General features: G+C 45.8%; 2 protein-coding genes across 3 annotated transcripts; one reads left to right on the top strand and one right to left on the bottom strand.

The window, feature by feature from the left end:
• Positions 1–440: 440 nt before the first annotated feature.
• Positions 441–4,370, bottom strand: LOC106711527 (cytochrome P450 6B6). Of its 2 annotated transcripts, none has more exons than XM_045682858.1 (3): positions 4,269–4,370; positions 2,286–3,663; positions 441–1,766 (listed from the first exon to the last, which is right to left on the bottom strand). In XM_045682858.1, the coding sequence occupies exons 2-3, from the start codon at positions 3,649–3,651 to the stop codon at positions 1,585–1,587; spliced, it is 1,548 nt and encodes a 515-aa protein (XP_045538814.1). In that variant the 5' UTR covers positions 3,652–3,663; positions 4,269–4,370; the 3' UTR covers positions 441–1,584. The 2 variants fall into 2 exon arrangements, with proteins under 2 accessions (XP_045538814.1, XP_045538813.1); XM_045682857.1 differs by having other exon boundaries at positions 2,286–3,666.
• A 2,996-nt stretch (positions 4,371–7,366) lies between these two features.
• LOC106720642 (poly(U)-binding-splicing factor half pint) lies at positions 7,367–13,802 on the top strand. The gene is made up of 11 exons (XM_045682860.1): positions 7,367–7,574; positions 8,872–8,911; positions 9,417–9,473; positions 9,557–9,776; positions 9,972–10,175; positions 10,927–11,067; positions 11,328–11,946; positions 12,185–12,298; positions 12,412–12,504; positions 12,656–12,776; positions 13,650–13,802. Exons 1-11 carry the CDS (start codon positions 7,566–7,568, stop codon positions 13,757–13,759), a joined length of 1,728 nt encoding a protein of 575 aa, XP_045538816.1. The 5' UTR covers positions 7,367–7,565; the 3' UTR covers positions 13,760–13,802.
• The last annotated feature ends 165 nt before the right edge of the window (positions 13,803–13,967 follow it).

Consider the following 13,967-nt stretch of genomic DNA (forward strand, 5'->3'; position numbering starts at 1 on the left):
TATTTCACTTACACTAGAGTGCTAATTACCATAAACTCTGCTAAGTATAATTTGCACTATTTTACAAAGTATTCTTCTACTAAGTAAAAACTTTAAACTAAATATATATTTACGAAAAAAAAACAAGTTTATTTCTCGGCATTCCCCGGCGTTTTAAATTTTAAAGTATTAACTTTTTTCCCACTACTGTGTATTGCAAGCGCATACCTAACATTAAAATTAAAAACGTAAATCATTTAAATAAAAATTTATTGATTTCAGACATAAAAGTAGCATGTTCTCATTAAAATGAAATGACTCTGTAACATGTTGATATAATGATAACAAAATAAATAATAATTACTATCAAAGTTACGCGCGAGAATTAAATTTACCTCACGAAATACTAATAAAAACAACTTTAATGCAATATTTTATTAATATTATAATTTCTATGTTGATAGCTTTATGTAGTACTAAAGATTTAACTATTCATGTATTAGAAATGAATATGACAATAAAAGCACGAACTTAGATGTACTAATAAATCCTAAGATTTACCGGTAAAACATAAAATTCATTAACTAGTTATGGTAAAGGCCCTACAAGTTTATGCGATGTTGGTTTATTTCGAGCATTTTACACCATTCACTGGATAAATCTCAAGACTTAAATACGTGGTAAATGTCAATGAACAGCAGATTCACATTATACATTGTATTCATAAAAAGATCATTTCATTAATTGAAAAAAAAAACCGTCCAAGTGCGAGTCGGTCTCGCGCACCGAAGGTTCCGTACAAACATGAAGGCATAAGAGTAAAATTTACGGTTTTCACATTTTTTCCTTTAGCTGTGCTACAAGAGGTTACTTCGTACCAAATTTTTTCACAGCTTAAAGGGGCAGTAGACCTAAGTATTTGATATTAACTTCAGCTTGATACCTTCACGAATCCTCAGAAAAAGGGTCTTGAGAGACAGACGGACGGACAACAAAGTGATCCATCCTATAAGGTTTCCGTTTTTCCTTTTGAAGTACGAAACACTAAAAACATAACGTTATTCAGCTGTTTATCGATATTTACCATGTATTTGAAATATATCATGTAATTTACCAAGTGAATGGTTAATGCTCAAAAGACACATAGATCACATTACTTTTCGGACTTTTATGATAACTAGTCAGTAAATCTTCGGTTCTGAACTTTACAGTAACTTTCACAACCTTATAACATTAAAGTAGGTAACATAAGTTAACGTTCCTGCGGTGAATTTTGTACTTGTTGTTAACAGGGGCAGCGGCCAGGAGCCGAAACAGTCGTCAGCCTACACCTCACCCTAAAACGGCACCTGTCGGATGTTGATATGAAGTGTGTTTGTCTTCTAAGTCTGTACTGTGTGCTTTAATTTATATACTCTTCATTAATCCGCTATCCCACACAACAAACCACAAACTGTAACGTCATCAGCCGGTTTGAGTGGAGTCGTCTCTTATCTAGATATCAGTTCTAATTATACCCACACAGAAACATAGATAATACATAACGTCTTTCATCAAATATACCTAATGATCATCAACTCTAGAATCTACTTACTCTGAACGTCGCTACAAAGGTTTTTGTGTTCGCGGTATGAAGCGCAGAGGAAGACCGTCACGGACGCTCTGCACTATGTCAGAGGCGGGGTTCACGCGTGGGCTGCGGCGCGTGCTGGGCCCCGGCGCCACGGAGCAGCCCGCCAGCACGGCCGCCAGCCCCGCCAGCGACTGCATCTGTCCCAGCCGCTCGCCTGCACACGACACACATATAACACCTCTGACAACAGGGCAACCGTAAAAACTGCTATTGCTAACACATGTGTGAACGATTGTACTGTTAGCGGCTAAACTTATGATGCTTTCATCGAATTTGAAATAATGCAAAAATTACAATTTAAAAAATAATACCTCAAAAGACATTCAGAAAGTGTTACTATTACATTCACTGTCCAAAATTGATCAAGTAGTTTATTTTTGATAGACGTAGGGTGCGCAACAACATGAGTCGCTTCTTCAAATACCCGCTCGACCGGTGCAACATCAAGACCACACGGAGGACAGACATGAAATAGAAGTACTTCCGTGTTTCGTCTAAAGAGAGTGGCCAAACTTGAGTCCTCTCTTCCCTCCCAACACTTCCTGAAAAGGAAAGGATGGGAAGAGGAGATGACCTCCTCGGAGGAGAGGGATTTTTTTCTTATTAATACTCACCTTTTTGCAATAAAGGTAGTCTACTTAATTTAAATTTAATACAAAAGAAATTCACCCACCGATACAAGCTCGCGGTCCTGCGCCAAACGGGAGGTACACGAATTTTTCTACAGATTGGAATTCCTCGGGGCTGAATCGTTCCGGTCTAAATTCTTCCGGATTGCGAAAATATTTGGGATCATTGTGCAGTGCCTGCACTGGAATCATCACCACGACTCCTTCGTCGATGGTCAAGTTGATTTCGGGAAATGTGAATTTTTTTGCGCATTCTCTTATCAAAAAACCGAGGGACGGAAACATTCTCATAGCCTCCTTGAATGTCCACTCAAGGTAAGTCATCTCCTTCACTGCGTCGTAACACAGTTTGTTGTCATGTTTACTGAGAACCGCGTCTATATCCTCCTGCACCTTCCGCTGCACCTCCGGGTGGTAGGCGAGCTGGTGCAGCGTAAAGCTGGTCGCCGACGAAGAGGTCTCGAAGCCGGCCGCGAAAAAAACGAACACCTGCGCCGCTATCAGCTCATCGCTGAGGTCGAGCTCGGCGCGCGCCGCGCTGCCATCCGAGCTCATGCGCTCGATCGATTCGCCCACTATCGTTCCCTTCTGTCGGCACTCCAGTAGTAGATCTATGAAGTCGTTTCTTCCTGAAGGTTCGTAATTTCTATTTTTCAGAACACTTTTAACCAAATCCATTATGTCGCCTTCGACTCGGGACAAGTATTTCATGTGCTTGCACAACTCGGGAAACACCTCCTTCATCATTGCCACGAAAACTTCTTTGGCTCCAAAGGAAAATATTTGGGCACCGAGTTTCCGGAACGCCGATTTCTCGTCGTTGAGCGAGTCCGCGTCGAGCCCGAAACCGCAGGCGCCGATGAAGTCTGTGGTATAGCGCGCCATGAGATCGCGCGCGTCCAGCTCGCGGCCGGAGTGCGCGGCGGCCAGTGTGCGCACCTGTAGCCGCTCTGCGCGCTCAACTATCAGTGGGAACATGGCCTTCAGCTTGCCACTCGTGAACGCCGGTGTCATTCGCTGCCGTAGTAGACGCCAGAGGTCGCCATCGGCGAAGAATAGATTGCGCAGGAGTGGCTCAATAACTTCTTTATGAGGATTCAGTCCACGAGGGTAAAAATGAGCGAAATCGGTTGTGAGAACTCGTTTTATGATTTCTGGATCTCTAATGAGAAGCTGCGGCTTACTTGCCCAGAACTGTCCGACGACTTTCTCTTCGGGGAATCTACAGTAAGCATCGGTGGCGACTTGAGTGGTGCTCTTCTGCATCAAGTAGACGCTGCCATAGGTGCCTAAGAAGGGCAGCGGGCGCATGTGGCGCACGCCGCGCTGCCGCCAGTAGTTATGGGCGCGGCTCCCATACAGGCACAGCGCGATCAGCGCAGCCAGCGCGCACACCACAGTCGCAAGCATCGTACTCTCGCTCTTCTAAAACAACATTCTAATATGTTGAAATCAAAAAAATAAGTTCCCATAATGTTAACATTACATACATTACCCTTTCTCCATTATCTTTGGTTTAAATACGGAATTTATGGAAAATACAAATGCAATTTTGATGCCGCTATAGCAATGTTCTAGCTATATCTGTATTTAATTATGTAGTCATACCTTCAAAATATAATATTATAATCTATATATATCTATATGTATAAAAGAAAGTTGTGTTAGTTACACCATTTATAACTCGAGAACGGCTGAATCGATTTGATTGAAAATTGGTGGGCAGGTAGCTTAGAACCAGGAAAAGGACATAGGATAGTTTTTACCCCGTTTGCTATTTTTTATTCCGCGCGGACGGAGTCGCGGGTAAAAGCTAGTCATGTAATAAAATCTATAGCTTTCATCCCATAATATGCACGAACTGATGAATTTTAATATGTACAATGATAATTTTACGAAACCAGTTCTAAATTGATGAAGACATCCGCCACCCGACACCAATAATGTAATACAATCTTTGTTAGATGTATTTACTCTGATTTATTTTTACAGTGATAACTTTGGAGGTCGTATAAATTTTTACTTACAATTATACCATAGCAAGCAGCAGAGCGCCACACAACCAACGGCGAAAAGTAACGGCTGACGTCTGGCGGAGAGCGGAACGTGAGACCACGAGCGCACGTCGACTGGGACTGCCGTGCAAAGAGTAGCTATAGAAAGTATGGATACATTGATGTCGTGCGCAGTCTGTGCTGTGTTTGTTTATGCTCGTGCGCTTCATTTATCGTTATCGGCGAGCCGGTGTAATACCTTTGCGAGGTCATTTTCTTCTCTTCCAAATTAATACTCATACACAACCCGAACAATAAATAGAAAAACTCTAACAACCTTTGTTATATTTTTATTTTACCTAGATATGTAAATACATAAAATAAAAATTTAGTTCCATATGTTTTTTTAGTTCAATGTTATAAAAAAAAAGATGGAGATGCTTAGTCCTAGTTAGTAGGATAAGTTATGGATTAAAGCTTAGCGCAATGAATTCGGCTGCGGAGTGGGCCGGCGGCGTCAGAACAGAACATTATTTAATAAGGCACATCCCAAGACGAGGTTTAAATCCATTAAAGTTTGAATAATTGCAGAGGCGGGTGTAATAGTTGGCCAGATTATCTCTCTCGGTGTCGCAAACGTTAAGTTTAATTAAAGTTTGTTACCACTTACAGTCCACGGCTTAGTCTTTGACCCGCGATTTCATTTAAGTTTCGAATATTCATGTTTTATGAGTAAATGTCTGCAGCCGCCGCACCTCAGCAGCACCGCCGCTTCCGTCGTCTGCGTCAGCATCAGATCTATGCCGTACTCTCAACATTCAAAACTTTTCTCAACATTCCAACTTCTTGACTGAACATCGATTGTTTCTCTTTGTTGTACATTCACTCGCGGACGCGACAGTGGAATCGGAACTCGCACCTACTTATATCACCTTTTTCTTTTTCATCTTTACTTGTTTTATGTACAGTTATTATGTTTTAACATATTTTTGTATATCTAATGTACATATATACAGAGAGGTTCTAGTTGTAGTGAGTTTATTTGTATACCAGTACTGTATCCTATCGCAATATGCGTCGAAAGCGCCTGCAAGCGACGCGACGACACGTGAAGGGTTCTATCCCTGTAAAGCAAGTATTTACAGACAACGGGCCTAGCTCGCTAAACTAGAAAAAATCGTAAAATAATGTACATAATTTTTCAAAATTTGTATAAGATTTGTACTTTACACTCCGTAGTGGCGCTGTACAAATTTAATACTTTGGCGATAACTTATCACAGATGTTTGTGATAGACAAGGGGCGATAGGCCAAGGACTACACTGTTGTGGGTGCACACTGATTTAATATTACTGTATAATTAATCAATATACTTTTTCACTAGCATAAACATTGATCTTGGCTTCACTTACCTCTATAAATGTTGCATACATTTGACAATTAAATAGTATAATAACTACAAGTACAATATTTAGATACAAGTTGATTAAAATGACAATAGTTGCTTTGAGAACGCTCACGGACAGGGAAAGACAAAGACGCGTTCGCGCTCAGAAGATATTAGAAGAAAAGGGTACAATGGACGCGGTATCTAAGGAATAAGTTATTTTAATACAACGCTGACTTTTATATTGTCTACCTTTTGCCTTTTTTTATTTGAAACAAATTAAAAAACGGACTACGGACATAAAATCCGCTTTAACAAGGAATACTTTTTTATAAAAACTTGTTTCCTAAAAAGCAATAAGTAAACTGTAAAAAATTCTTTATAATATACACAAGTAGATTAAACAATGGTAGAGCCTGAAGCAGCATTAGCTGATGCACGAATGGCCCGATCGATCTGTAGAATGTCACGACCACAACGAAAACACGCGTGAAGTGGAAGGTATTCTAAGTTTTGTTAGATGAGTTTGCGTAGCGAAGCCTATTGTACGCAATTCTAGTTCCCTTCCCCCTCCTACCTTTTACTTATTATTTATTACTACCTTTTACTACCTTTTACTTATTACTTATGAGGAAAGGGTGGGGAAGGGAAATTAGGTTCGGCGTGGGGGGGGGGTCGTAATTGAAGTATCCTTTTTTAGCGTTCTGTACTCCATCCCCTATCCATTTCAGGTTGTTGATTGCCTATCGGCCGCTTGCTCGTTTGAAACTTATACTATTAAAAAATACAAGTAGTCGCGGTATTTTTTTACTTCAACAATTTCGCAAAATAATCAAAACATACCACGGGGAGTGTTCCGAAGAACTGTAAGGAACGATTCCTGCCGCCGAGTTTCGTTATCGGACGACCCGACAGACCGCCAGGTACCATCCATAACATCTGGATGGCTGACATTCCACAACATACGGTTCTCGCGAAATTTCTTGCCGCGCACCGCCGCGTTGTGGAATGGTCTGTTCTCGGCGGTATTTCCAGATCAGTACGACTTAGGGTCCTTCATGAAGCGAGCATATATATTTCTTAAAGGCCGGCAACGCATCTGCAGTTACTCTAGTGTTGCATATGTTCACGGGCGTCGATGATCACCTCGGTGTTCCCGCCGCTCTTTTGCCCTCTTCTCTCATAAAAAAAACATGCCACGTGGGTGGACTACCGCAATTACACTCACGCGACGACCTCATGGCAACCAGGCAGAGAATTTTCCGCCACTTTTGTTCCTAGTGTTAGCTATGTTTAATACCAATATTTACAAAATAAGCTTTTTTCCATACTCTAATATGTTTTCATAGGTTTTGCTATTTATTTCATATATTTTTGATCCTTTTTAATATCATTCTTTAAATTAACTTAAGTAGATGACTTCTGTAATTTGTTAATTTTCAATCAAACTAAACCACCAGCGAGTACACTTAAACCCAGTGAGTTTTCGTACTATTGAATTAACAAAATGTATTCATGTTTTCTAAATTTTTGTACAGGAAAAAAATACATTTGATATCTCAAAAGAAATCTGATAATCATAATCTTTTTACTTTACATATAATTATTTTCATTGTAAAATTTCTGCGAAATGCCCTTTTTAGCCGACGATGCCACAAGATATCATCGGACCTTACGAAGAAGCATTACACACTCTTTGCCACTCCGTGTTCTTTTACTCTTTGACTTTTTGACTTTGACCGTTTGAATTCGCTTTTACTTGACGTTTGTGTTGTACGTTTGTGATTTGTGAAGACTAGAATAAACGAGAATTAACGCTGCTCGTAATTTGTACAAGTGATATAAATCTAATATCTACAACTAACTCAGAATTCTGTTTCAGTTTCTTTTTCAAGACAAGCAACTTCATATACTTAGAAAAAAGTATCCGGGCGTAAGCAAAAATGGAGTTGGTGAGTAGATGTTTTAACCGCTTTCTTTTTTCAATGAAAAATAAAGTAAAACATACAGTATTTACTTTGTGTTCAAACTTTTTGAATTAAATTATGCAATGTAGTAAGTTATTTTAGAACGGATTTTTAGGTTATATTTAGTACATAGTTTGACATTTCGGAAGCGAAGCCATGCATGTCACTTTCATTCAAGCGTGACTGTTTTACTTATTCAGTTTGAACCTATTAGTGTTACGTTTTAGTAGCATATAAAAGCGAAACAAGTAATAGTGAAAAATAAGCCTCAAGTTATTTAGGTTGAAATAAAATGCACATAAAATTTTTCTGAGGGCTATATTTCACGCTTTCGTCACCAAAATGATATTATAAAATGTGTGCTTATATGAAAGATAATACACCTTTTTTATGTTAATCTATTTAAACTATTGCAAGACTATCATCTCACCAATTTTAATATACAAAGCAGTTGAAGGATGGTACACTCTCGCTCATCACATACCTATTCCGGTCTCCTTCAGAATGTACACACTGAATTTTAGTGTTCTGAGAATAAGAAGAGACTACAGTCAAACTGGTGTAAGCGGGTACTCTATAAACAAGAATCTGTCTATTCCCAACCCCTGTAAGCAAGAAAACATTGCTGTTCCTTTGAATCTCATTTAATTCAGTTTGACTGTATATCTAAAACCTAAGATTAGGAAACTAGGTTGAGTGATGACTTTGTGATTGGTTGATTTTTTCTCCATCTTTCATTGTGACAGGTTACATAAATAACTAAAGCACCATTTTCATTTATTGACTTTAACAAGTTTGAAATTGTGCAAGTGTGTTATATTTACTATAAATGTGTAAGTCTAGATGAATGGATGAATGTGTCATCGTGTAACTCTAGAATGGCTGAACCAATCTAGTCTAGATAAAATATGATAATGAATAGGGATAGATTACAGCCTGGAATAACGCATATCCTACTAATTTAGTTTTTTTTTTCTAAATTCCGTAGTCATGCGCTAGAAGTCATAAGATTATTCTATAAGTAAAGATTGCAATGTCAAGTTATTATTTATTTATTTATTGACCATGACCTTGCCTAAATATAAAAAAAAATTGTTATCACTAAGAAAGTAACTTGGCTTATGTTGATTGCAATATCTGTAAAACGTATCAATATTTTTTTTTTCGGTTATTGCCAAAGTCCATTTGAGTTGGAATTATTTCCTTACTTTATAAAGAAGTGTTGATTGAGAGGCGACAGGATGTGTTTGGTACGAGCATAGCGTGACGATTGCTGTCTCAGTTGCAGGGCGGCGCAGGCGCTGCGGCGGCGCTGGGTCCGGGTGAGTAGGCGGAGAGCGAAGGGAGCGCAGTGAGCGCGGAGAGGTGCAGGTGTATGTGGGTGCGGAGCGGGCGAAGGCGGAGTGTGTGTGCGACGCTCTAACGCCGGCGTGTGCTCGCTGTTGCAGGACGCGGGCGGGCGGCGCCGGGCGCGGCGGCGACGCGACGTCTCCTCTCTCGACCGCTCTCAGTGATCAGTGATCAGTGTTCTGCTTTCTGTTACAGGCTAGATATAAGTTAGGTTTTTGGTACGCTTTTGCGTCAGCCGCGATGCTCCTGCGCGGCGACGCGGCGCCACTTCGTCCGCACAATGTACCTACTCATTTATTCCACATCGTCCCCGCTTGAGTGCCGTGTGAATGGGCTCCGCCTTGGAATGTCGGATGTGTGAGAGTGAGCGAGATGCGAGGTGCGAGGTGGGCGAGCGGCGTGCGAGCGGGAGTGCGAGCGTCCCCTGCAGTCCGGCACTCGCCCCCCACTCGACCTGAACTGACCCTTGCGTTGCAGGTGGCTTCCTCACCGCGCCGGTCTACGACTTGCAGCAAGTCGGAGATGTTTACACGGGTATGTTGGCCTTTGACCTCGGCTTAATCGATTCTATACTCTCTACCTAAAAGTATTTATACGAATAATGCGGTGTGGTGCAGGACCGGGCGCCAAGTGCTCCACTCTGCCGGCCATCCTGGGCGGGTCTCTGCCGCGGCTCAGCTCGGAGCAGGCGGACGCGGTGTCTCGCGCCAAGAAGTACGCCATGGAGCAGAGCATCAAGATGGTGCTCATGAAGCAGACGCTCGCGCACCAGCAGCAGCAGATGGCATCGCAGCGCACGCAGGTGCAGCGCCAGCAGGCCCTCGCCCTCATGTGCAGGTGAGCCCCAAACACTTGCCCGCCCCCTCCCCCGCCCCGGCCGAGTGATGACAGCGATACCTGGAGGCTCCCGCTGCGGCAGGTCGAGCCTGTGAACATTCAAATAGCTGAAAAGATCTGACGGCGTTAAATTTTTAATTCCATGTCATATGTGTCGTGTCGCAAAGTAGTAAGGGATATAATATTTTTAAACAGAGTGTACGTGGGATCTATATCGTTTGAGTTGAAGGAGGACACGATCCGGCAGGCGTTCCTGCCGTTCGGGCCCATCAAGTCCATCAACATGTCCTGGGACCCCGTCACACAGAAGCACAAGGGCTTCGCGTTCGTCGAGTACGAGATCCCCGAGGCGGCGCAGCTCAGCCTCGAGCAGATGAACGGCGTCATGCTCGGCGGCAGGTACCGCTCACCGCTCACAGCTCACCGCTCACCGCTCACAGCTCACCGCTCACCGCTCACAGCTCACCGCTCTCCGCTCACCACTCACCATTCAGTCACTAGAGTCAACAATTAATATACTTATTTACGTATTTTACATTACACAAGTACAATAAGATAAAATACGACATCGTACAACTTCTTGATTGTCTTCTTTTATTACTGTACTTAAAGTATTTGATGCAGTCATTTCAATGATGTAATTATCATGCGCCGCAAGAAACCGGTTGGAGATCCCTCATCATTTGGGATCTCTATTGTTCGTATCAACGACCGTGTGCGTTAAATTATATGATTGCACAACAATGAGAAGAAAATGTAGGGTACACGTATTCTGTGCAAAATAACACTGCACGCGGGAAATCTAGAAGACTGAGTCTCACACAATGCACACTCGGTGACCACACATGTATGTAGATCGTGCTTGGTCAGGTATCTAAGAACAAATATAAGGCAATATATCAATCAAATAAATCACTTTTTGTTTACCAGCATTGGGTGGTTTTATTTCTTCGTGCTCCACATTGGGGGTGCATAATTGATTATTTCCGGTGTACCTCCTGTGTGATTCATACTGTATGTCTCCGGACTCAACCTCACCTGCGGTGGATATTGAACTTATAATTATATTTATCAACGATAACAAAGTGTAATTTCACTTTGGTATGTCTTTATCAAGCAATTAAGTATGTTTGTAATTGTTCACTAACAGGAACATAAAGGTTGTGGGGCGGCCGTCCAACATGCCGCAGGCGCAGGCTGTCATCGATGAGATCCAGGAGGAGGCCAAGCAGTACAACCGCATCTACGTCGCCTCCATACACCCAGAGCTCACCGAGGACGACATCAAGAAGTGAGCCCCGCCCTACACACGCCTTCCTCTCGCCCCTGCACACGCCCTCCTCCCGCCCTACACACGCCCTCCTCTCGCCCCTGCACACGCCCTCCTCCCGCCCTACACACGCCCTCCTCTCGCCCCTGCACACGCCCTCCTCCCGCCCTACACACGCCCTACATCGCACCCACACCCACTTCATATCACGAGACCTAATCTCACGCTTTCGACAATAATACTTACGTTCTGAATACTTATGTACTGAAAACTTTGTCCAGCGTGTTCGAAGCGTTCGGGCCCATAACTTACTGCAAGCTGGCGCAGGGCTCCTCCGCTCACAAACACAAGGGCTACGGCTTCATCGAGTACTCCACGCTCTCCGCCGCGCTCGAGGCCATCTCCTCCATGAACCTGTTCGACCTCGGCGGGCAATATCTGCGAGTGGGGCGCGCCATCACCCCCCCCGCCGCCCTCGCCGGGCCCCCCCACGCCGCGCCCATGCCCACCGCCGCCGCCGTCGCCGCCGCCGCCGCCACCGCCAAGATACAGGCCATGGACGCCGTCGCCAGCAACGCCGTCGCCCTCGGCCTCACCAAACTCAACGCCCTCGGCCTCTCCCCCGCCGCCGCCCTCCCCACGCTCGCCGCCGCCCTCCCCGGCCTGCCCGCCTCGCTGCCCGCCTCGCTGCCCGGCCTGCCCGCCTCCCTGCCCGTGCCGCTGCCCGTCACGCTGCCCGGCACGCTGCCCGCCGCGCTGCCCGTCACGCTGCCCGGCGCCCTACCCGGCACGCTGCCCGCCGCCATCCCGCCGCCCGCCGCCATCCCGCCGCCCGCCGTCATCCCTCCGCCCGGCGTCGTCATACCGCCGCCTCCGGTCTCCGCCCGCGGCAACGCGCAGGTAGGTCACACACTCTACAGCATCTCATGTGATGTCATCACGCCGGCGCAGACACTGTACTACTGCACAGTATTATCACTCTGTTCACTATTTATTGCTTTATATTTTGAATTAAGGCATACAGTTGTTGCGAGGCCACGAGAGTATAATCTTCACATTTCACACGCAGATGGAGAGCGCGGCGGGCGCGGCGGCGAGCGGCGCGGCGGGCGGCACGACGGGCGGCGCGGCGAGCGAGGGCGGCCAGCAGGCGGCGCTGCAGCGCAAGCTGCTCGACACCTCGCCCGACACGCTGCAGCAGCAGGAGTCCCTCTCCATCTCCGGCCAGTCGGCGCGCCACCTCGTCATGCAGGTGAGCCCCCGCCCCCGCCCCGGCCCCGGCCCCGGCCTCGGCCCCGGCCCCGCTCCCGGCCCCGGCCCCGGCCCCCGCCCCGGCGCTCGCTGACGTGTCCGTGTCTGTTGCAGAGGCTGATGCGTCGCCGCGCCTCGCGCACTGTGCTGCTGCGCAACATGGTCTCCGCCGACGAGGTGGATGAGGCGCTGCACCACGAGATACAGGTTTGTTTTCTCTTTCTTTTTTATTTTTCTGGCTATAATTGTAGCATTTTCGTTTTTGACTGCATTGACAATTCCTTCTGATGTCAAACGTAACCGTCGCCGTCGCAAAGCACGCCGCGATGTAAGATTTGTCATGACGTGGGTGTTACAGGAGGAGTGCTCCAAGTGGGGCAGCGTGGAGCGGCTCGTCATCTACAATGAGAGGCAGAGCGACGACGACGACCCGGCGCATGCGCACGTCAAGATATTCGTGCAGTTCGCAGAGCCTGAAGGTACGTCACACGCACCTCACGTGTCTCACGCACCTCACGTGTCTCACGCACCTCACGTGTCTCACGTACCTCACGTGTCTCACGCACCTCACGTGTCTCACGCACCTCACGTGTCTCACGCACCTCACGTGTCTCACGTACCTCACGTGTCTCACGCACCTCACGTGTCTCACGCACCTCACGTGTCTCACGCACCTCACGTGTCTCACACACCTCACGTGTCTCACGTACCTCACGTGTCTCACGCACCTCACGTGTCTCACGCACCTCACGTGTCTCACGCACCTCACGTGTCTCACACACCTCACGTGTCTCACGCACCTCACGTGTCTCACTCACCTCACGTGTCTCACTCACCTCACGTGTCTCACTCACCTCACGTGTCTCACTCACCTCACGTGTCTCACGCACCTCACGTGTCTCACACATCTCACGTGTCTCACGCACCTCACGTGTCTCACACATCTCACGTGTCTCACGCACCTCACGTGTCTCACTCACCTCACGTGTCTCACACACCTCACGTGTCTCACTCACCTCACGTGTCTCACACATCTCACGTGTCTCACGCACCTCACGTGTCTCACACATCTCACGTGTCTCACGCACCTCACGTGTCTCACTCACCTCACGTGTCTCACACACCTCACGTGTCTCACTCACCTCACGTGTCTCACTCACCTCGCACGAGTTTAACGAAAGTGACTAAAGCGTTAGCACTTTTTGAAGTTAACTTTAAATTTTAATCCGCTAATCAAAATGTTAACTTCTGTAATGAATGACTCACGGAGTCAATGCCACCTTTGATAAAAAGTAATATTTATAAGAATTGTAGTTGTAAGTAAACAGTTGATATTTGTGCGCCCGCGACAGAAGCGGCGGCGGCGGCGGCGGCGCTCGACGGTCGCTACTTCGGCGGTCGCACCGTGCGCGCCGCGCTCTACGACCAGGACCTCTTCGACCACGGCGACCTCTCCGCCTAGCGACCTCGCGCGCCCACACGCGCCCACACGCGCCCACACGCGCCCACGCGCCCCCACGCGCCCTCACGCGCCCCGCCCCGCGCCCACACGTGCCCACGCGCGATATGTATCATAGTTAAATATCATACTAAGTTGACGACGATAAGAATGAATTAGTTTGTATAATTGTAATGAATAAAAGATTTTTTACTAATCATTTGTTTTAATA

This window comes from Papilio machaon, chromosome 20 (genome assembly GCF_912999745.1).
Source record: "Papilio machaon chromosome 20, ilPapMach1.1, whole genome shotgun sequence".
Classification (NCBI taxonomy): domain Eukaryota; kingdom Metazoa; phylum Arthropoda; class Insecta; order Lepidoptera; family Papilionidae; genus Papilio; species Papilio machaon.